The sequence below is a fragment of the Pinus tabuliformis genome, chromosome X (genome assembly GCF_031772625.1).
Source record: "Pinus tabuliformis cultivar Carrire ecotype Pingquan chromosome X, CPIR1, whole genome shotgun sequence".
NCBI lineage: Eukaryota > Viridiplantae > Streptophyta > Pinopsida > Pinales > Pinaceae > Pinus > Pinus tabuliformis.
In genome coordinates, this window is record NC_142308.1 from 125650343 (window position 1) to 125673531 (window position 23189).

The 23189-nt window shown below is 38.8% G+C and overlaps 1 protein-coding gene across 1 annotated transcript; it reads right to left on the reverse strand.

Annotated features, from left to right (window-relative positions):
* Positions 1–12270: 12270 nt before the first annotated feature.
* Positions 12271–13404, reverse strand: LOC149138754 (uncharacterized). The gene has a single exon (XM_089450483.1). It carries the CDS (start codon positions 13402–13404, stop codon positions 12271–12273), a length of 1134 nt encoding a protein of 377 aa, XP_089306609.1.
* Between the last annotated feature and the right edge of the window lie 9785 nt (positions 13405–23189).

The window sequence follows — 23189 nt, forward strand, 5'->3', positions numbered from 1 at the left end:
CCAGTCCTATCAGCGAAGGTAATAGAGGAAGTTACGCTGACCTCCTAACAATAGCTTGCGCCGGTGCAAGCCCCCAAGCTTCGCAAGGGTGCCCTCCAGTAGTACCGTTGAGAGTGATACAACGTCGACCTCAGGTGCCACGGGATTCCCCTCCGCAGCCACATGTGTAGATCCCTACGAGTAGCAACTAAGGTTACCAAATCGTATCAGAAGCTAGGCGGAACAGTCTTGAGGTTAGATCCGACAAGTAGGAGAGGGGGTATCTCTCTTCCCTGTCTTCAAAAACCCTTGTGCTTAACTCCTAGATCTGGAGCTTTCCTGGTCTCCCTAATGCTATTGGATTTTCACTCACTATTTAGACTCCTATGTTTGACAGTTTAAATGGCCTTGGAGAGTTATCTCTCCACTTGCCTAATCCAAGTCCCTAAAATATCCTAAAACTTGTTCGTGTGTCTAACTTGAAAATTATAAAAAGTTCTAGTATATTTTAGTTAGCGCTTGTTTTTAAATGGGCTTTTCTTTAAGTCAAGGGATAAGCGGAAGTGAAACTAGTGGTGTTTTGGCGCAAAATAAATTAATAAAAACCAAACTACATGCAAATGCACTTGTTTTCGTTTTTCGATGAAAGAAATTTCTACTAGGTTTAGAGGAACTTCAAAGAAAGCCACAAATTTTTCTTTTCTTTTCTTTTACTCACGCTCCACACTCACAAAAGTTAAAAACACTATGGATGTCCTAAAAAGATGTGCAAATTTATCCCAATGCAACAAGTACATGCTGATGCAAAACTCAAAACTACTTTTAAATGAAGAAATGAAAGTTACTTGTTTATCAATTTTTAATTTGCCACTTAAAATGTTTAGATGGAATATGAGTTGCTAATGCTCATTTTTGTCTCTACACTAAAAGCAAGTTTCAAGACAAACAAAAATGCACTTTCATTCACTAAAAGAAACTAAATCAAAACAAAGTTCAAGAAAGCAAAACCAAGTTTTTCAAAAAGTTTTCTTAAAAAGCAAAAGCAAAAATGTATTTTCAAAAGTGCTCTCAACAAGACTGAAACTTTATGATCGAAGAATAGGCAATGAAACACTTTGCGAGTTTGCAACACAAAACAAGTGATAACTCAACAAAAATGTGTTTCAAAATGCTAATAACAATAAAAAAACAACAACAAGAGCTTGGAAATAAAGACCAAAAGATTGAAAAGACAACTTTCAAGAAAGTGTAAACCAACAACTTTCAAAAAGCAAGAAAAGCAGATGGTCATAAAGACATAGTTTTGACATGCAAACCAAAAAAGTCACCAAAACAAGATTTGACACAAAGACTGAGATCAACCTTTCTGCCCTGACAAAACAGAGCAGCCAAGACTCCTAACAAGAAATCTTGTGTGCTTAACAAAAACGATGACGCTTGCAATAAAACCAATAAGACCAACACTTTCCAAAATCAGAGAGAATTTGAAATCAGATACTTGCTGTAAAACTAAAAACTGACACAGAAAAGTAACTGTTCAAGAATGAACCAGACCAGCAAACAGACCTTCAGAAACAAAAAGATTTGAAAAATCTTGAAAATTATAAGATATACGCGACTGTATTGAAGTACAACTGCATGTATATGCGACTGAGTCTAAGGAAAGTTGCGTATACACAGGTTAACTTAAGGAAACATGCGTATATATGCTTCTGTAAACAAGAAAAACAATGTATATAAAAGATTTCAAGAAAAAACAAAAAACAGTCTGAAGAAACTGACCAAACTTACAATTCAAGTTCCTACAGGAACAGACTACACAGTAACAGCAAGCGCACAGACAGCTGAGCCCTGATTGGTTTGAATAAACCCAAACTAGGAACAACAATGCTGTTGTCCCCAGTGGAGTCGCCAATTCTGTTAAGGGATAAATTCCCCTAAGGTCTTGGGTTGATACCCTAGCAGATCAGAGGTTGTCTATATGGAGAAACACACATTCCATACGATAAGGGGCATACCTAGGGGTCCTTCGTTTGAGAAGATCTTGCTAGGGTCCAAACCTTCTTGGAGTTCCTTTTGCTCCTTCAACCTGCAAAACAATCAATTCAAGAAAGTACAACAGTATATGGACTAAACATCATAAAGAAATCATCTTCATAGTATATTGAATGGTAGTTGGTTATGTAATTAAACAACCATTCATATATGAATCATAACATGGATATCATAAACATGAAGAAGATTTATATCAGGAACAAAGACAAGTGCTTCTTTTATAATAGACAAATAAAGTACAGAAAGGAATAATTTCACCTGATTCATCCTTTCGCAGGCTCCAAGCGGAACCATCCTCCGGATTCGTCCAGTCTCAAGCCTTTAACAAACTCCTTACATGACTTACTCCATGATATCTAAAGTAGTAGATAGACATCATCACACAAGGAAACAAGGGTTTCCTATAAATGCGGGAAGTGCAGGAGGCACTAGGATCTTCAAACCTGGTCAGGGAAATCTCAGCATAGTAACCTTTCTCTCTCTTGTCTCCTCCCTTAGGCCTTCCCATTGAAGCCTTTTTATACTTCTCCCAAAGTAGTTTTTTAGTTAGGAATTCATTGGGAACAGTTTGGCCACGGGCACTGATAGGTAATTAGCAGGTAAAACCCGCGATCTCCCCCCGAAATTAAGGAGATTTAATTTCTTTAAGTGTTTTAAGACATATATGCGGGTTTCGTATACACAGACCCGCATACAAATGCGTTTAGCTCAGGGAAATGTCGTGTATAGGGAATAAAACATTGTTTTTTAAATTTTGGACCAGGTCTAGAAGGAGGGGTTGCGCTGGGCCATGATTGCAGCATCACAAACCTCAAGAGTGAGATTTGGAGCTATAACAGTATCACAGGGAAAGCCTTCATGGAATCTTTAGATTTTGATTTTCTTATCAACATGAGATAAAGCACTTGTTCATTATCAAGCCTACATTTCAAAAGTATACTAAGGTAGATGAAACTTACAGGAAACTAGTCAAATTCTCCGTCTCAAGTTAAGACAGATGGGATAAATTGCGCGAGTTACTTGGATAAAACAAATTTTCACCTTCAACAACAAGGAAATATTTCTTCAGGCTGAGTCATCACCAACAACCCTCGAAGATAGGGCTAGAGCACTATAACAATTTGAGCTGCCTAATTTTTTGTACTATTGCTGTAATTAGTTTAGGATATTTTGTAAAAAATCTTGATATTTCCACTCAAGATATTTTTGAAGTTTTTGTATAAGTACTTCACAAATAAAAGTACAAATGTTGGGACTTGTATCAAGAAAGCACATTTTCATGTAAATTTGTTCACTGAGCTGAAAGTGATCATTTCATTAATACAGAAGACTATTCCAGGATTCATGTGTCATGCTAATTGGTGATGTCTTTCTTTTTGTAAACTTGTGATATCTATGTTTTCATATGTTCTCTTATATGAATTATTTAAAATAAGAAGAAGGGTTGAACTTGTTTAATCACACTTTGTCCTGGATTTTAAGTAATTTGTATGTTTTTAAACTGAATTTAAATATAAAATTCATGTTTAAATGTTATATGTTTAATGGAATCTAAATCTATCCCCCCCTCTCACTCCACAAAGCTTCAAATATCTAAATAGCCTACCTACCTTGCCCTGTTTCAATCTTTTCTGTTATTTATGTTTTTGATCAACTTAAGACTTTGATTCCATTGCCCAATGGCCTTTCCTTGTAGTTTCAACCAAACATTTCAAAAACAAAATTCTGAACCTAATAACTAGCCTAAAACCCCACTACAACAAATCTAAATCTAATAGAGATATCCCTCTCTGAGTTTAGAAGGGCTAGCTTATAAACTTGAAAGTGGTTCTATGGTTACCATCGGGTTTCTTTCACAACCTTAAGAAATTATGGAGTGATAACAAGAACTTTGTTTTCTAGAAGACATCACATAAAAAATCAAGATTTTGTAGGACACTTTAACTTCTAAAGATGTTTCCACAACTAGATTTGTTCTCCATGAAGACAATTAGAGATTAGGTGTAGATAACCCATTTTCATAGTGTAGTCTCCAAATTTAGATAAATATCAATGTAGTTCATCCTCCTTATCTACTAGTCGGATGAGGGATGGGCATAAAGTTGCAATATAACCCTCCCATGCTTTAGTATGATCGGTAGGAATACCCAAAAGCATAGTTGGTGTCCAACCTCATGCCCAAATGTTGGTGAGAGTTGGGTTTGCAACGTGATTTAGAGTAATAATACCACATAAGACCACCTCTAGACAATACCTTCCTCGATGAGTTGAAAGGATGCTACACACACATATAGTCCATATTGTCAATTGGGGTCATCTTGAGTGGTTGGGCAGAATGGTTGTTATTTCCCCCACCCAGGTTCAATTCCCTGTTGATGAGAAATATTGTTGTAGTGGCTACATGCCTATGAATATTATTGTATTTATCATCGGGTTGAGAAAGAGGATGATTTCCCTTGAAAAAAAATAATCCCCCATATTATGAAATCAATGATAATAATCATAATAAACAAATGAATAAAATAGAAAAATAATAAGTAAATAAAAGTAATAAAAGTGAAGATCATAATAAATAAATAAAAGAAATTAAATTATTAATAACATAAGTAAGAGTAAATTTATGGAAAAGCCAAGTTAAGAAAAACTTAAGATAAAAATAAAATTGCTTAATGACATGGATTGTGTACATGAATATTTTCTTTTCATTTCTAGAACAAGTTGTTTTATTTAATGGATGAGAAGGAGGATGTGAAACATTTTTTTCTTGGTAGAATTCGAGGATATGATTTTGATAGCCTTGATCACTTTTCACCTTTGAAGATGTTGTAAATATTTTGAAAGAAAAAAAGAGAAATTTCTAGACCCCATTCTCTTAATTGCACCTTTGGAGTCAGGTCTACCTAATAGCTACCTCCTTCAGGTCAAGAATTTAAGAGGGTGTGCTACAAAGTGGTACTAGAGCTCTCAAGTTCAACACTTGGACCTAATGGGCTCTATCGCGAAAGGAATGAATGAATAAAGGTGTAACCCTAGAATCTTGAGGATCAAGATAGTGACCTATGGAAAAATTAACTAAGCAAAAGGTTCAAAGTTTGAACCCTTAGAGATGAGTGGAACTCTAGCTCCCAGGTATTATAGTTGACTATAAAAACGATTAATTGTAATCTTGATTTGAAAATTGAATGTGGACTACGAGGATGATTCTTGCATGTTAGAAGGTACTGAGAATTGTCAATGCATGTGTAATTTTAGGCATTGACAACACGACTTGCATGATGTTGTGCATAACTCTCGTAGTGTATTAGTACTACTGTACAAGTTGTGTGCCCTAACATGCTTAGAATAAGTATGCATGTGATTAAATACATGGTTTGCGAGATTGTGGAAATCCCCGTGTTGCCTTGATTGCATATTATTCTACCAATTATATATATATATGTTTACACATAGGTGTGTGTGTGTGTGTACATGCACTGGGTGGGGAATCACATGATTTGTTTGATTAGAGGTATGTTACAAAAAGTTAAACAACTGATAAATATTTGTTATAGCATGACGATCATGGATTATAGGCTGATTATTTGCAGTCGAGGGTGAATGATGATTTCTTATGATGGTGTTATTTTGTGCTAACTTGAGATTTCCTGCAAGCCTTATGATGCATTCTCTTTATGAATGTGAAAATTTTGGAATGTGATGCATGCTAATGAAACATGTGATTTTATAATTAACTCTATGAGGTTGCAGGTACCATTATTACTGGCCTTAATAAGAAGGCAAAATCTTTCTAAATGTTTAAATGATCGAGTTTAATAATAATGATGGTCTCGGTGAAGAGGATGGCTTTCATCACTTTGTTAGTACAGATCACAGATTGAATTCTAACATTTGCAATTGCAGGATGATAACCATGACTAATATGCATATATTTATATATGTGTTCATGAATTTGAAATCAAGATTATGTAGATGTTGATTTTGATTGTGATGTATAATTGATAACAATCATATCGATGTGTGAACAACTACAAGGCAACATGTTTGAGTTCACTTGGTAAGATGACCACTAGTATATGTATTTAGTTTTTCATTATGGGCTAATAGCTTAGTGTGTGTGGAAGCACATGGGAAGACTCAACGACAAAGACAAGGAAAACATGTCCAATAGTACATGACATGAATCTAAGAGGGGAAGATCCTCTGAAAGAGAAGAAAAATTGAAGGATCAACTCAAGGAATTGGAAATTGAGCTCAGGATCTGCAAGGCAGAGATAAAGAAACTTGCTAGGAAAAAATAAGAATGGACTTATTGGAACTATGAACTACATGAACACTTGCAGGAATTGACATACCAGGCTCAACCCTTAGTAAAGGGAAGTGATGATGGCAAAGGCCCCATGAGATTGACACGGGAAGGAAACCCATCTTCTGTTGGTCTTGTGGGGAGGAGCACTTAAAACGAGACTGCGCCCACAAGCTAGAAAAGAAAGGAAACTGATTTTGTTTCACATGTATATGCATGGTATGATGACTGAGAGTGCCATGAGTGTTGGACTTAGGACATTAAGTCAAATTTTGAGACTACTTTATTTTATGTTGATATGCTATGCCTTTAAACTTTAAGTTTGTGGTTGCCTATAAATTGATTGCTAAATATGCACGACCATGATGTTTTTATGTGTGACTTTCCTTTATGGTTGTGATTATAGATCTTGTTTTCTTTTTGCCAAGTTGACTTTTATTTTGACTCTTACATATTTTTTGTGGCTATGTCTCAACCCTCAATGGATATGGATCTTGGAAAATGGTAGAATATTATATTATGATCACATTATATTAAGTAGTAATGTGATGAAGGATAATATTATATTATGGTAAGGAGTGGTCTAACTATTTTATTAATTTTTTACAGAGTTGTGATAATACAGTGTGTGTGATTGTTTATTTGAGGTATAGATAAAAATAGCAAGAAAAAAAAGGTAATAAATGCCTTAAGTAATACAATTTATATCTAGAAGATGTATTATTCTTTCAATACATAATGTAAGATATGAAATAAATATATTTAGTGCATAATCTATAGTAAGCTTATATTGTGGTAAGCAATGAATGAGAATTTGTGAAATATATACTTACCAAGATTTTTAAAATACAAGTTACAAACTCATATAGGAAATTTTATCTAAGTATTATGTGTAATTTGAAAGTTGGAGATGAGTTATCTAGTAACTAATAGTATTTGATATTGAATTTTAGAATATAAAATACTAGGATTATATTATTGTTAGATCATGTGCTAATTTATTGATGTTGGTTGTTTGATCAACTACAATGATGATTATAGAAAATTGTTCTATAACATTTTGAAAAAAGATAAAAGTTTGAATGTTTTATTTTTAAAAAGTATTAATTTCAAAAAAAAGTTTCATTTCATAGTCAATTTGGATGTTGAGGACATTATCAATTCAAGGATGGTATAATGTTGCATACATGTTTTTCTTAAGACATGTTTTACTTGCAACGAAGGGAATTGAAGATAGAAGTGCATAACAATCTCTTAATTATATTATTTTATTAATTAAAACTAATAACCATGTGAAGGGGTGTTGCTTTTGGTTATTGATAGTGAACATGTGCACACTCTCACTCAACACACCCTCTATGAAACTGCACCACATGATGACAAGTAATCCCTAAGAAATATAGTAATGCTTGTTAGAGTATTTGCACCTTCTAACCATTGATATGTGCGTTGCATTATTTATCATTTATTTTAGCTCTTTAACTTTGTTTATCTCCATGACTTATAGTTTCTTCCAAACTCTTCCAACCTTAAAGCTTCATGCACTTAGTTCTTAGTTTATTGTTTATTTTGCCAGGCCAGGCAGTAACTCCTGCCATACGCTAGCCCATTACATATCAAGCTCCGAGGATTGATGCAGATAGGGTAGTTGCCACCATATTCAACACCTTTATCGAGTCCCTGCCATCCAGCCTTGCGTTGAAATCAGAGAAGAAGCGCGAGGGTAGTACCAAAGGTTTTGAGGGTAACCATAAACTTGGACTACCAGTTGCGGTTACGTTTTTCTACATCAAAAATGAAAATGAAGAGCACCATCGTTCAAAATTCACACACCAACGTCTCTTGGTAGAGGACGGAGACTTGACAGAGGGCGCAGATTTGAAAAACGCATATGACAGCGAGCAGCAGATTTTAAAAATGCATACAATATCAAAAACATATATGACACTACCTGGAGCAGGCTTCAGGCAACTGGGCAGAATATAGGTAGGAAACTGACACTAGGAGTTACACAAAAACTAATTTCGGGAGCTGGCTCTGATACCATGTCAAGCCAGGCAGTAACTCCAAATCAATTCACATTTATTTCTTCAGGTTGGTCTTTATTATATACATGAGGGAGAGACTGTTCACTTCATCTCCCGGTGACTATTCATATTTATTATTTTTTTTTTTAGACAAAGTTCGGTTGCTATGTATTAAACTGAAAAAAAGAAGGCAGTTTGCCATACATAAGATGCTTCCTGAGCATTCTGAATCCAAGGAATTACAAAAAATTCACTTTCCTTGATTCTTACTTTTGTTTTACTGCCCCTAAGACTGCTTGTACTACTGTAGATTCTTACAAACTGCAAGCCCCAAAATTTACATCTACAACCCATGACTAATCTATGTCTATATGACTTATCTTTCTTGCAGTAGATCCTTCTGGGTCCATGTCTGGTTCGTTTGGCTTTGCACTAGAAGAGGATGATGCATCTTTGAATTTTTTATCCATCATAAACTTGAGGATGGATATCTTTTCTTCAGCATGGGCGCATCTGTTACTCAAATCGTTGAACTGTTCATGCAGGGAGTGAACTCTATGCAAGAAGAGATTCATCTCAGCCCTGTATTTCTCATGGAGAATTTTGCATTGGTCTTCAAGCCTAGTTTCCAAGCTGCGCACCTGATCCTCCAGAGCTTGCTGTTGTGCACGCACCTCGTCGAATTCTGCTTGTAAGTCCCTGCAATGAAAGCACTGTTCTGGACGCTCCATTGGGTCTGGAAAATGGTTGTAGACGCTAATCAGATTCTTATCTCGGTGCCTCTGAGAACTTTCCTTACTACTGGTGAGAGCCTCCTTTCGCGCAGTGGCAGCACCGCTCTTGAAAATGCAGAAGCCGCTTGAGGGTATAACCTCGAACTTGAAGAGATTATCGCAGACTGCTTGGAGAGGAACAGCGGCTATTCCGCTCTTGAGACTGTGAATACAAGTTTCTCCTGTGGGGAGATGAGTCTGGGCACCAGGGGCATATAAAGACTTTTTCAGAGTGCTGTGATGGGAGGAGGATCTGCGCTTCCCAATGTTCCACCGCACCTTCCAACGCATATCTTGGCCAGTATCTGGGATCTGATGGTTAGGACGATTTCCTTCGGCGTGATGTCTGATTCCCATGCTCCGAGTAGATTTCCTAATCTGGATTCTGATGCAAGTCCTTTCTACCTTACCTACGCTGTCCCTTGCACTGTTGATTTGCCTGCAGTGATGGATTCTGTTGGTTACGGTTCCCCTAACGTTGACTGGCTGCGGAGTTCTCATGGTAACGGTTGGAAGGATGAGACGTTATTACAGCTGAGGATGCCTTTGGAACGTTCACAGGCCTTGTTGGCGTACTTGTCAGCATCTTTATTTAGTCCACGTAATATATGGTAATATCGGACCTCCTCCAGTAAGTCGTGAAGGATTTGGTTCCTACAGTTGATTTGCTGCAGTAGGATGTTTGGCGTGCTCTGCCTTTGCACCATGAGTTTGATGATGATTGCTGAATCCCCGAAGACAATCACCTTCTTAATTCCTATCTTGAGCAGTTGGGTGAGTCCTTGGTACAAAGCCAATCCCTCTGCCCTGTTATTGGATAGTTCTCCCAACCCCCATTCAAAATGAAGAATAGTCTCACCATTGGCATTGCATATAAGACCCCCTGCACCTGCTAGGCCGGGATTTGATTTTGAGGCGCCGTCAAAGAACATGTAGAACCTATTGCAATTGCTCAGCCAGAGTGCGAATTCCTCTTCCTTGAGCCTCAATTTCCAAACGCTGCTTGTCTCCTTCGATCGTAGATTTCCTTGCCTTGGTGCCTGGATGCTGGTGTTGTTTCCTTGTACACAGTTGATCAAATTTCTTTCTTCAACACTGTAATTGGTGGTCTCGATCTTGTCTTGAGTGTGAACTATAATTGCTTCCACCGCTAAATTCTTAGCTTTGTGACACATGACTCTAGTATTGCATCCTTTGTCTTGAAATACCTTTCTGTTTCTTGCCAGCCAGATGCGCCAAACAAGGGTTAAAGGTATAGTATTCCATATCCTTTGCGTTAATTTGCTCTTTTTTTCTTTCCATGGACAATTTTTCCTCCAATTGTAGACAGTTTCTGCAATGGTTGCCTTTGGTTCCCATGTGACTTCCCCGATTGAGGCCATCTGTCTCCAGCAATCATCTGCTACCTGGCAGTCTATGAATAGGTGTTGTATTGTTTCTTCAGCTTGACAACAGTTTGGGCACCTGGACGGACCCATAATGCCCCTTTTATTTAAGTTTTCTGCTGTTAGAATCTTCCCTTTCAGCAGAAGCCAGAAAAAGAATTTGACTTTAGGGGGTGCTTCAGCTCTCCAAACCAATTTCCATTGACTCCATATGGCCTGTGGGAAGGTGCTGTTGCAAAGATGTTGATATCCTGCCTTAGCTGTGTATTGAGTTCCCGTGGGGTCCCAGCGATAGCCATCTTGCTTGCCTCTTTGGATCGGAGCTTTACTTTGCAGAAAGTTCTTGAAAGCTACGACGCTTGTTTCTAGCTCTCTAGGGTAATCCGGAAGTTTCCAACCTGCCCAAGCTTGAGAATGATTTCCCCATTGCGTTATTTGATCTAAGCACCATATACCTCTGTCATTAAGCCAACTAATGGCAGGAGTTGCTTCTATGTTGGATCCCATAGGTTGCTGTCCTAATATTCTGTCAGTGGAAAAATTAACGCTGCTCCCCCCTCCTGGGACCTTTGATATGTTTTGGGACATAAATGGTATGACTTTCTTGCAGAGCTTCCAGATTTTTGTGCTGTCTCTATTGGGAATATTGGTGTCCAAGAGTTGATGCCTTGTGCTATTCAGATACTTGGCCTCTAGGACCGTTTTCCACCATGCTGTGGCCCCTGAAATCAGTCTCCAGATTATTTTAGCTCCAAGAGCTAGGTTCAGCAGTTTTGGAGATCTTATTCCAAGCCCTCCTTTCTCATGAGGCTGAATGACATTCTTCCAGCTAACCAGATTGAACTTTTTTCTTTCCGTTTTTCCTCCTTGCCAGAGAAAGTGTCTAAGGGCTCTTTCCATTTTTTGATGGAAGGCCATTGGAGCTTGGTACAAAGAAAAACGATAAATGGGCAGAGAGGACAGACCAGATTTTAGAAGTACAAGGCGTCCTGCTGGATTCAGCCACATAGATCCCCATTGTTGGATTTTTCTCTTTATTTTGTCAAGGATTTCATTCCATGTATCGGCTTTCATAGGTCCCATACTCACCGGCATCCCTAGGTATGTGAAGTGGCTCCAGTTTAGCTTGTATGAGACTCCTAGAGTGTTTGCAATGTTGTGGATGGTTTGAGATGTTGCGTTCCATCCATAGATGCAACTTTTGACCTGATTAACTTTCCCTCCTGAATAATCCATGAATTGATCTAGAATCTTTTTGAAGCGCCTTGCTATGGTTATGGACGCTCCTCCCATCAAGAGGGTATCATCTGCAAATTGGGAATGATTGATGTTCTTTGTACCTTGCTCAAATTGGATGCCAGTGATTAGGCCAATTCTTCGGTTGTAATCCAAGGCTTTGCTAAGAGACTCAGCCATAAGAATAAATAAGTAGGGGGACAGGGGACAGCCTTGTCTTAGGCCTCGAGAGGATTGGAAAGCAACACAAGTTCGACCATTGATCAGAGGGGAGATCCAAGGATTCGAAATGCAGGCTTTGATCATATTAATGAAGGAGAAGTTGAATCCCATTTTATGAAGCACTGCAAACAGAAAGGAGTGTCTAACCCTATCAAAGGCATTGGCAAGATCTAGCTTTAGGACAAATCCTTTCTCCTTTCGGCTTATGCTTGAATGTATGGCCTCTTGCACGAGAAGGATGGAATCAGAGATGTGTCTATTGGGCAGAAAGCCTCCTTGGTTTTCTGAGATCAAAGAGGAGAGAAGGGGCTTGAGTCTTGCTGACAGAATTTTTTAATTATTTTGTATGCTGAATTGCGTAAGGATATGGGTCGAAATCTTGAGAAGGTGGAGGGTCTGTTTTCTTTTGGGATTAAGGCTAGATGGGTTGAGTTGGTGTATCCCCCCAGTTTGCCTTTCCGTAGAAGCCAGCGTATCATCTTTAGGAGGTCTTTTTTGATCAGCTGCCAGTACTCTCTGTAAAAACTAATTAGAAACCCGTCAGGTCCTGGAGCCTTGTCTGGGTGAAGACTCCAGATTGCTTTTTGAACTTCTTCTTCTTCTACATCTTGAGTGAGCTTGTTGTTCGTTTCTTGAGTGACTTCTGTAGTCATGTATTGAAGTATACTTGAGTAGTCCTCCTCACTTTTGTCCTCTGTAAGGAGATTTTTGAAATGGTTGGTGGCTGCTTCTTTTATAGAATCCTGGGTGTCGTAGCTGTTTCCTTCACTATCTCTAATTGTACTCACAGTGTTCCTGGTCTTTCTAATTGCAGCCTGCTTATGGAAATAAGAAGTATTTTTATCTCCCTCGTGCAGCCATAACTGTCTTGACTTTAGTCTCCATTTGATCTCTTCGTCCCTTATTGTTTGTCTCAGCTGGGAGTACAGTCTTATCTCAGTTTCTTTGGCTTGCTGGGAGAGACCAACAACTTCGATGTTTTGCTGCACTTCCTCAAGATTTTTCTTGATGTCCTTTTTAATCAACTCGGGCTCCTGGTAGTTATGCTTTGCCCAGGCTTTAAGAGCCTGTCTAGTTTGCTTCAATTTTGTTTCCCAGATATATGTCGGGGAGCCTTCCACATGCTGGGTCCAAGCCTGCCCCACCACGTCTCTAGCTGCAGGGATTCGATTCCAAAGGGAGCAATATTTGAAAGGAAGAGGTCCAAGCTGGCAATGACTGTGCAAAGTGAGCGTTATTGGATAATGATCCGAGGCAGAGATGTTGAGGATGTTTGACTGGCCGGTAGAGAAGGAGGACAGGTATGCGATATTGATGAGGAACTGGTCAAGCCTCTCCATGATATTGCCTGCTCCTAGACGCCTATTGCTCCAGGTGTACCTGTGGTTCTTGGGTTTTATATCAACCAAGTCTTGCTCCTGCATAATGTGCTCAAGTCGGTTTCTGAATGGGTCTGGGCTGAAGTTTCCCCCTCTTTTCTCATTGGCATGCAAAACCAGATTTAAATCCCCTGCAAGAATGAGATTGTTGTCTTGGTCTTCTTCTATATTTGTTTCCAAAGTGTTCCAGCACACTTCTTTCTCCCTGTATTGATTCGGTGAATAGATATTGTATATTTTTACAGTTGTTCCATTTTCCTTGCTTTCTAGTTTAACACTGATCCAGTTCTGATGTATTTTGGCAAAGTTGCAGCTCCATTTACTGTTGTCCCACATTGTTAGGATGCCACCCGAGGCTCCTCTTGCTTCACTGGCACAACCGTTGTAATGCTTTTGCTGATTGATGATGCTGTTGGCTTCGGATTGATCTTGCTTTGTCTCTTGAATGAGGATGATTTCAGGTTTTTCACTTTGGATTAATTCCTTTAGGGCTGCTATCTTGGAGGGGTGCCCTAATCCCCTACTGTTCCAGGATAGCATTTTCATCATGATTTACCGGTAGCATGGAGAGGTGCTCGCCTCTCTTTGCCTTTGTTATTGTTTTCTTTATCCGAATGTCCAACAATGAAGGATTCTATAGGAGTCTGAGATCCCATGGCAATATCTTTCTGTGCACTTTCTTCTCTATGCTGTTTAGCCGATTTTCTGCCTGGCCCGTGTTTTTTGGGTATATCGCTGGGTGCTCCATGATCCTTCGATGAACTTCTGGTAATCCTTGCGGAGGGGGTGTCAGGGGAGGGTTGTGAGGTATGAGGGGGAGAGGGATGAAGATGTGGATCTGATGGGGAAGTATCCTGCTCGGTTTCTTCCTCAGAGAGGGCCGCAAAAGGGTTAGAAGAAGGAGGAATGGAAGGATCTGAGGGTCGAGGGGGTGAGGAGGGATGATGAGGAGGGGGCTGCTGAGAGGACGAAGAAGGGTGCTGATGGGATGAATGAGGATGGATGGGTTGTTGGAGAGAAGGCTCAGGGGCTTCAGATTCCAAAGGTTTCAGAGGAGGAGATGTTTTTTTTCTTTTAACAGTTTCCCATTGCCCTTCTTGCTCTTCTGATTCTACATTAATAATTTTAGGGCATCTATTTGCAAAATGGCCATATTCGTGACATACCTTGCATTTGAAGGGTATCTGTTCGTAGTCCAGCTGCTGGATATGGCACCACTCGTCTACTTTCAGTTTGATTGCTTCCGGTAGTCCACGTCCCAGATCAACTTCAACACAAATCCGCGCACAGGCCTGCATGTTATCCTTGGGTTCACTGCGATCTATGTATTTTCCGACCGCGTTTCCTATTGCTTTGACCGAATCATCACCCCAGCAGTGAAGAGGGAGATGGGGCAGCCTGACCCAGACTGGAACTGCGCTTGGTATGTCTAGCTCTGGATCGAAATCCGGGGTCCATTTGTTGAGGTAGAGACCCCTGGAATCCATGAAGTAAGGCCCGTTTCTGAAGATTAGGTCCTTGTCTTCCTTAGTTTCGAAGTGAAAGGTAAAATATCCTCTGCCACAGAATCTGATGGATATTTTCCCTTGGGTCTTGTCTGCCCAGTTTCGTTCAACCCACCTTTGCACTGTTTTGGGCGAGGGCCATAGTCCTGTAAATTGCCCTATTAAGCCTTTCTCTGCTAAGGAGATGGCTGCCATGCGAGGGATAGTCGGAGGCAGATGAACTTCCTGTAAAACATCTAATTTCTTCACGAACTTGGTTGCTGTTGGCCTTGGTCTTTGCTGTGGTAGAGATTTAACCAGTTTGGAGAAAGCTTGTTGTAGTTCCGGATCCCCACCAGGCGGATCCGGAGGATCCATGAAGCTGATCGATCAAGCAGCAGCAGACGGGTTCGATGGTCAGGCGCGCGCGCGCGCACAGCAACAGTAGGTTTTTTCATATTTCTTATTATTTATTTACATCAATTACATTTATTCACCCAATCCTGATGATTAGGTGTCAAAGAGCTCGCCATTTGGGAAAATAAGAACAACAAAGCCTATACATTAATTGCAACATCTGTAAGTGAAGAGGTGAGTCGCCATATTTCGCCATTTTCAACTGCTTTTGAAGCCTTACAAAAGCTAAAAGAACTCTATGACTCACATTCTGCACTTGAAGTTGTTCAACTCATGATTAAACTGTTCACTCTTGAATTGAAAAATAATGATCCTCTTGCTCTTGCATCCAAAGTAAAATCTATAATGCATGATATCAAAGCCACTAAGGTTGAATTGGATATTCCTCTTATCACTTTTCTCAAGGCACTTTATCCTACGTACTCCAATTATCTTGAGTCATTGCAAGCAAATGGAAATCTCAAAGATATCACCTTTGACTCTCTTGTGAAAAAAATTGCTAAAAGAGAGAAAGCTTTTGGAAGGAAGACAACCCCTAAATCTTCTGAAGAGGCCGTGTGCCTTTCTCATAAAGAAAAGAATCCTGCTCAAGATTTTTCCAGAGGAAGAGGTGGTTGAAGAGGAAGAGGAAGATATTTCAGAGGCAGGGAGGGCAGACACTCTCAAGGAGAAAGTTAGACTTGCACTACATATGTTGCAAAAGAAATGGATCACATGATGCCTCTACATGCAAGTTACCATGGGACAAAATTGAGTAGCAAAGAAACAAACAGAAAGGTAAAACTAATGACACAAAAAAAGGTAAAGCACTTGAATCCGCTCATTATGTTGTGGCACAATGTAATATCAGAGTAAATGAAGACTTATTTAATGCTTCAATTGCTTCTTGGAAAAATGATTGGTTGCTTGATTCAGGAGCAACTTCACACATGACTCATAGAAAATATTTTTTTGAAGAATTTACTGGCAATGTTGATGGAGCAGTATCCTTTGCAGACCAATAAAAAATCAAGCCATCAGGGCTTGGCACAATCAGGCTTAAATTGCCTGGTCTTCCAGACTTTCTTCTGCATCATGTTCTATATCTCCGACAGCTGAAGAGAAACTTGCTGTCCTTGGTCCACATCCACCAGCAAGGTCACTGCATTCATATGTTTGATGGCAAGCTTGAGGTGAGAAAAGCATCTAACCGCTCACTTGTCATGAGGGTAATAGAAGAAGAAAGGATTCTCAAGCTGCAAGGTACCTCTGCTCGTGCACAACATTTCTCATACAATTCTCATTATGAAGAAGGTACACTTCCATCAAGTTTATTATGGCATGCTAGATTTGGACATTTGAACTATGACAACCTCCGCTTGTTGAAGAAAATGGTGTTGCTGGTTTGCCTACAATTCCTAGGAAATTTAAGCAATGTGATGCTTGCATTCTAGGAAAGCATAGCAAATAGTCTTTTCATGATTCACATTCATGAGCACACAGAAAACTTGAACTCATTCATTCATATTTGTGTGGTCCAATGCCTGTTCCTTCTGCAAATGGAAATAAATATATGATGACATTTATTGATGACTACACTAGAATGTGTTGAGTTTATTTATTGAAGAACAAATATGATGCTTTTCAAACATTCAAGAACTTTCATAAATGGAAAATAATACACATCAAATGAATTTGAAAACTATCTTCGCCAACATGGGATCAAACATCAAAGAAGTGTGCCTTATAATCCCCAACAGAATGGTGTGGCTGAAAGAATGAATAGGACAATATTAAATATGGTACACTCCATGCTCTTCTTCAAAAATGTAAAAATAATGTTTTGGGCTGATGCTGTTCTATGTGTTGCATATATAAAGAATAGATGTCCATCTAATGCTATCAGAAACAAGACTCCCTATGAAATGTGATATGGGCACATTCCTTCGGTAAAGCATCTCAGGGTCTTTGGTTAGACCTGTTATGCCTTGATACGAAAGGTACATAGAAATAAACTTGGTGCAAGAAGTCGTAAGTGTATCTTCCTGGGGTATTCAAAACACATCCAAAGCATACCATCTCTATGATGAAGTCAATAAAAAGTTTGTTGTCTCTAGAGATGTAATCTTTCTTGAATCATCCAAAACTGATAATGTTGTTGAGCAACAACTTTATCGCTTGGATAGATTCGCAAATGCAAAATCATTTCAAGAATTTGATAATCAGATTCCACATCTTGAAGGGGGGATTCCTATACTAGAACAACATGTGGAATCTTCTTCTGAAGCACTCTCTCCCCCACATGAAACTCCAACAACGGATGATGCTTTAAGTGATGTGATTGACAGAATTGGGAGACTCAATCTTGATTAAGTCCCAACTCAATCAACGGAGCATCCTGGACCATCTGAGAAAGGTCCTCCAAAGTGGCTGATAAAGACACTTGAAAGTGTTCATCCTGATGAGGTTGGAAAGACAGGAACTAGAAATTCGAACCGGCAAAATGGAGGTGATGTAGATGACTTTTATTCAACTGTTGATATGGATGTTTCTTATGATTGTGAATTGAATTTGTTTACAAATTTCGAACCAACTTCCTTCAAAGAAGCTGCTTCTCATGATGAATGGAAAGAAGTGATGCAAAAGGAGTATGATGCCCTGATAAAGAATGGCACTTGGAAGCTGGTTGATCCTCCATTAGGAACCAAACCAATTGGCTGCAAGTGGGTCTACAAGAACAATTATAAAGCTAATGGCTCACTTGACAAGCACAAAGCTAGGCTTGTGGCAAAAGGTTTTGCACAAAAGGAAGGGGTCAATTATGAGGAGACTTTTTCACCCACAACAAAATGGGCTACCATTTGGACACTCTTTTCCCTAGCAGCTCAGAACGGTTGGAAAGTCCATCAAATGGATGTAAAAATTGCTTTCTTGAATGGATACCTAAAAGAGAATGTTTTTATGTCCCAGCCGGAAGGATTTGCTGTGAAAGGACATGAACATAAAGTATGCAAACTTGTGAAATCCTTGTATGGCCTCAAACAAGCACCACGAGCCTGGTATGAAAAACTAACTGAGCATCTTCTGAAACTCAATTTCAAAATTATGATCTTGATGATGCAACTTTATTTGTCAAGAAAGTTTGCAAAACAGTTGTATATCTTGTGGTATATGTAGATGATCTTTTGATGACAGGGAACAATGAAAGCTACATTGCATCTATAAAGAAGGAATTGAGGAAAGGTTTCGAAATGACTGATTTGGGCTATGTTCATTACTATCTTGGTATTGAAGTAAATCAACATCCAAAGTCCATATTCCTTTCTCAAAAGAATTACATTGGAGATCTATTGAATAGGTTTGGCATGACAGAATGCAATCCTCTTACTACTCCAATGGAACAAAACTTAAAGCTCACATCCATTGAAGGAAAATAATTTGAGGATGCAACAAAGTATAGATAGCTTGTAGGAAGTCTCAACTACCTAACTACTACCAGACCAGACATTTCGTTTGCTGTTGGAATCCTCTCTAGGTTTATGCAAAATCCTTGTGAGAGACATTGGTCTGCTGCAAAAAGAGTTATAAGGTACTTGAAGGGAACTCAAGACTTTGGAATCAAATATACACAGGTGGACGACTTCAGCTTGATTGGATACTTTGATTTAGACTTTGATGGAGACAAAGAAACTGGGGTATCTACTTCAGGTTATGCTATGAGTCTTGGATTAGGAGCTGTCTCTTGGAGATCACGCAAACAATCAGTTCCAGCAGATTCCACAATAGAAGCAGAATATGTGGCAACAACTGAGGCAACAAAAGAAATTGTGTGGCTCAGGAAAATTCTTGAATATTTGCAGGTAAAACCAGAACAATCGACTCCACTCATGATTGAAAATACCTCGGCAATAAAGTTGGCCAAGATCCCAAAGTTCCATGATCGAACGAAGCACATCAATACTAAATATCATCTGATTTGACATCATGTTGAGGCCAAAACAATCCATCTCCGCCATTTTTCCACTAATGAGCAAACTGCAGACATCTTCACCAAAGCACTTGGAAGAGAAAAGCTTGAATGATTCAGAATGATGCTTGGCCTCACCAACATTCCTTCAGATTAAGGGGGGGAATGTTGACAACTAATCATCAGGATTGGGTGAATAAATGTAACTGATGTAAATAAATAATAAGAAATATGAATAGTCATCAGGAGATGAAGTGAACAGTCTATCCCTCATGTATATAATAAAGACCAACCTGAAGAAATAAATGTGAATTGATTTGGAGGAGTTACTGCCTGGCCTGACATATTCCAATTGGGAAGTCAATTTGAATGGATTATGTACAAAACTATAAAAAATATTTTGGCCAAAGGAATAAATCTAAGTTATATGATTTGATATCTTCTACTTTGGGTTTTATTTTTATTTTTGGGATTCTCATTAGATCAACTAGAGTTCCTCCTTGTATTTGTCTTCGTTTTCGCTGCGACCAACACCCTCCAAAATTTTTCCTATACTTGAATTTTGGATCCTATTGTGGATCTTGTGATCAGTCGTTCAGTAGTCAGTTCTAGTCGGTTAATTCTTTGAGCTCCTATCATGGATTGTAAGTGTCAAAGTCACCTTCTCACACATGCTCAGTCTGTAATGAATACATGAACACATTCTTTCACACAAGCTTGAACAGGCCTATCATAGTCTATCAAGACAGTGCCTATGCAATGTCCAACCCATGTCAACAACCAGTGCATGCTATCATTGACAGTCCCTCACTTTTGGTTTTGTTTGTACTTATATTTCGGTGAGTTTTTCCAGTTGTCCCTTTTGCGCAGCTTCACTTTTGCGACTGTCACTTTCATGTTTTTTATTGTCGATTTTGATTTCTCTCACTTTAATTAGTGTCATTTTCATGTTATCTTCACTCTGGCATGTGTCTCTTTCACTGTTGTTCACATATTGCAAGTGTCGTTCACACTTTTCTTTTCATATAGCAAGTGTCATATTTTAGCATGTTAAGTGTCACACATTGTATAAAATCTAGTTATAGTGTGTTTCAAGGGGTAATATTTGTGATAATGGGTTGTTCTCATAATTTAAACATGTAACATACTCATTTTCAAAGTTTCAAGCACTGTCGCACAAGTTTCGCCATTGCCATCGCAAAGTGTATCTTTAGTGTTGCACTTGGAGTGAGCTGTCACAATGTTCTCGCATCGAGGAAGGTATCTTGTTCATATATTCTAGGTGTCTTATGTTGTGTCATCAAGTAATCTAAGTGTGTGATCATGCTCAATTCTTGTTCTAGTTCAACTTCATCTCATTGATCCCACACTTAGCCAAAACTGGGAAAACTCCCTAACCGAGCCACTCAACCTCATCCAATCCTCCTAAACTACACACTGCATAGTATCAGTTCTCAAGAAACAACCTTGTCTCTTGGCACTGCGTAATGCATAGTCTCTGCCTCCCAACACTATGCATTGCATAATCTCAGTGCTCAAGCCCAACCCCTGAGCTCCAAAACTACACATATTTCTTCTCCAACAGTCCTTCACTATGCATTACGCAGTCTTAGTCCTCAAGCCTCAGCCTTGAGCTCCTGAACTACACAACTACGGAGTCATTTGGCCTCCTCTCTTTCTAGAACTAGGCAATGGGAAAATTTATTACTCAAGCCCTCAACCTGCATCCTTAAGTCCCTCAACTACATAGTTGACATGCTCAACCTAGCCTAAACTACACATTGTGTAGTCTCAAGGCTCAATATTGACCCTTGTCTTCCTAATCTGCACAACTGTGTAATCCTAGAGCCCCTCTCTTAGTCTGCCACCCAGTTCTAGCTCAATCAATGAATCATCATGAAGCATCTTAGACTATGGGTTATTAGACTAATGTAGTCTTGTCATGAGTGGATTATAGTTGCAGGTACTCTATCATGCTATGACAGGATGATGTTGTAGGAGATGGAGAAGGAGACAATGCTAGAATACACCTTTGTAGTTGCAAAGACAAGTTGATCAATCAGGAGAAGACAAAGGGACATCAGTTTGCAACAAAAATTGAAGACCAAGATCACATTGAAGATTCCTTATATTCAAGGAGGAGGAGGAATAAGAAGAGCATGTTCTATCTCTCGGGAAGATAGAAAGAAAGCAACAACAAAGAGTGGCTTGACATGGCCATGTCATCTTGAAATCCATGTCATGTCACGACTCATCATATGTCACATCATTTTATGGATTATGTAAATTCAATATTAGGGAAATGTAATGTAAATTGGAAGTCCAAGAGTCATCCATGTAATGTGATAAGTCATTTAGGAAGCCGAAAGGTCATAGAGAAGTCAAACAGTCATGAGGGTAGTCCAAGAGTCACAAGGGAGGTGAATGAGCACCCCATTTGTTATATATACACCCTCTTGGTACATGCAAAAGGAATTTTCACCTTGGCTCTTCCTACCAGGCATTAGAGAGGAAGATATTTGTTTTGGAGGAGCAAGTGACTGCTCTACCCTCCACTGTTGGGGCTAGTGGTGTTCTCTAACTTGATGTATCTTGGAACTTTTACTCAATTCAGAAGCTCGTTGAGCCAACAGGATTTCATGCATATGTCATGAATATTGTAAGTCTATTTTTTAAATGTTTGCAATGTATGTTGTTTCATTTGTACTGAGGAAATTGAACTATTTTGGTGTCTTTGGTACTTATCTTATTGAAGGTGTGTTGTATTTGCTTTAACAATCGTTGCTCCATTGTGAACTATTTCACTGACTAACCAACAATTCACTTTTATGTTTATGCTCGTGTGCATTTTCTAGATTAGTACTATTACTTGTCTTTAAATGGCTTGCTTTTCCCTTCCCTTTCGGTAGAAGGACCTTGATACACTCTGCAGTTGAAAATTTCACAAGGCATACTCACTCGCTGATTCGAAACTACCTGTGCATTATTCTCTTGTGCTGAACTTTGTAGCCAAGGAAAATCTATAAGAATATATGGCAGTCAGGATGATACTCTGGATGGGGCTCCTGTTCCTAAAGGTGTGAGATATAATTGGGACTTCACATCAGGGAGACCCCCTTAATCGACAGATTTCCAGCACCGTCAATAGTCTCTCATTAAAATCTTATGCATATTGTGCCTTATAATTTGGTATCAAATCCTGCAATTCAATATTGCTCTTTTCACACAAGCATTGGGTTCATTGATGATTTGTAAATAATGAGCCTACGGTTTGTCTGTGTCATCAACGCAGATCCTTTGTGGAGTTAAGTTTTGACCTTTGTGATTAAATGGTTACCCATGTTCACATTTGGCCTCAAAGCTTCAATTCAAGATCTAGGTGCACATACATATCCTTATTCACAATAATAGTGAAACATATAGCTATACATGAATATTATGGAAAATTAGAGAACCTCTTATGACTATGCTCTACTTCAATTTGCAAAAATCATTACATAAACAATGAATCCTTTTGTTGTTTCATTGTGTTAACACACTGTTTTTCACCTCTAATATCTACCCCACACTATTTTATCTTGTGTAGATATATCAAACCAATTAATTAATCATATCAACACCTAGTTGTAGGTAAGCAACCAAGCACTTAAGTATGGAGGAGCACCTCGGTGAATGGTGCCAGAAGAAACCAATGGCAATAAAAAAAATAAAAAAAATGAAACGTTAAAACATCTACTTGGGGTCACTATGGTGATAATCCCCACGTTATCAAGCTTGAGGGAAAGCCATCTAGGTTGTATCTAACACACACACACACATTAATTGTTGAAGGAAATCCTCTAATTCTCTATATAATTTCAGTAAAAATATGTGACATTGTGATAGTATTCAAGTGGAAGGAAATTGATTTGTTAGTTGCACCCAATGACTCTAGTAAATAGAAACATGGGAAATAAAGCACCTAGCGTAAGACACTAGCTATT

Bases quoted from the DNA above. Each gene is read 5' to 3' on its own strand.
- LOC149138754 (XM_089450483.1), bottom strand. From the start codon at position 13,404: ATGCAGGAGCAAGACTTGGTTGATATAAAACCCAAGAACCACAGGTAC.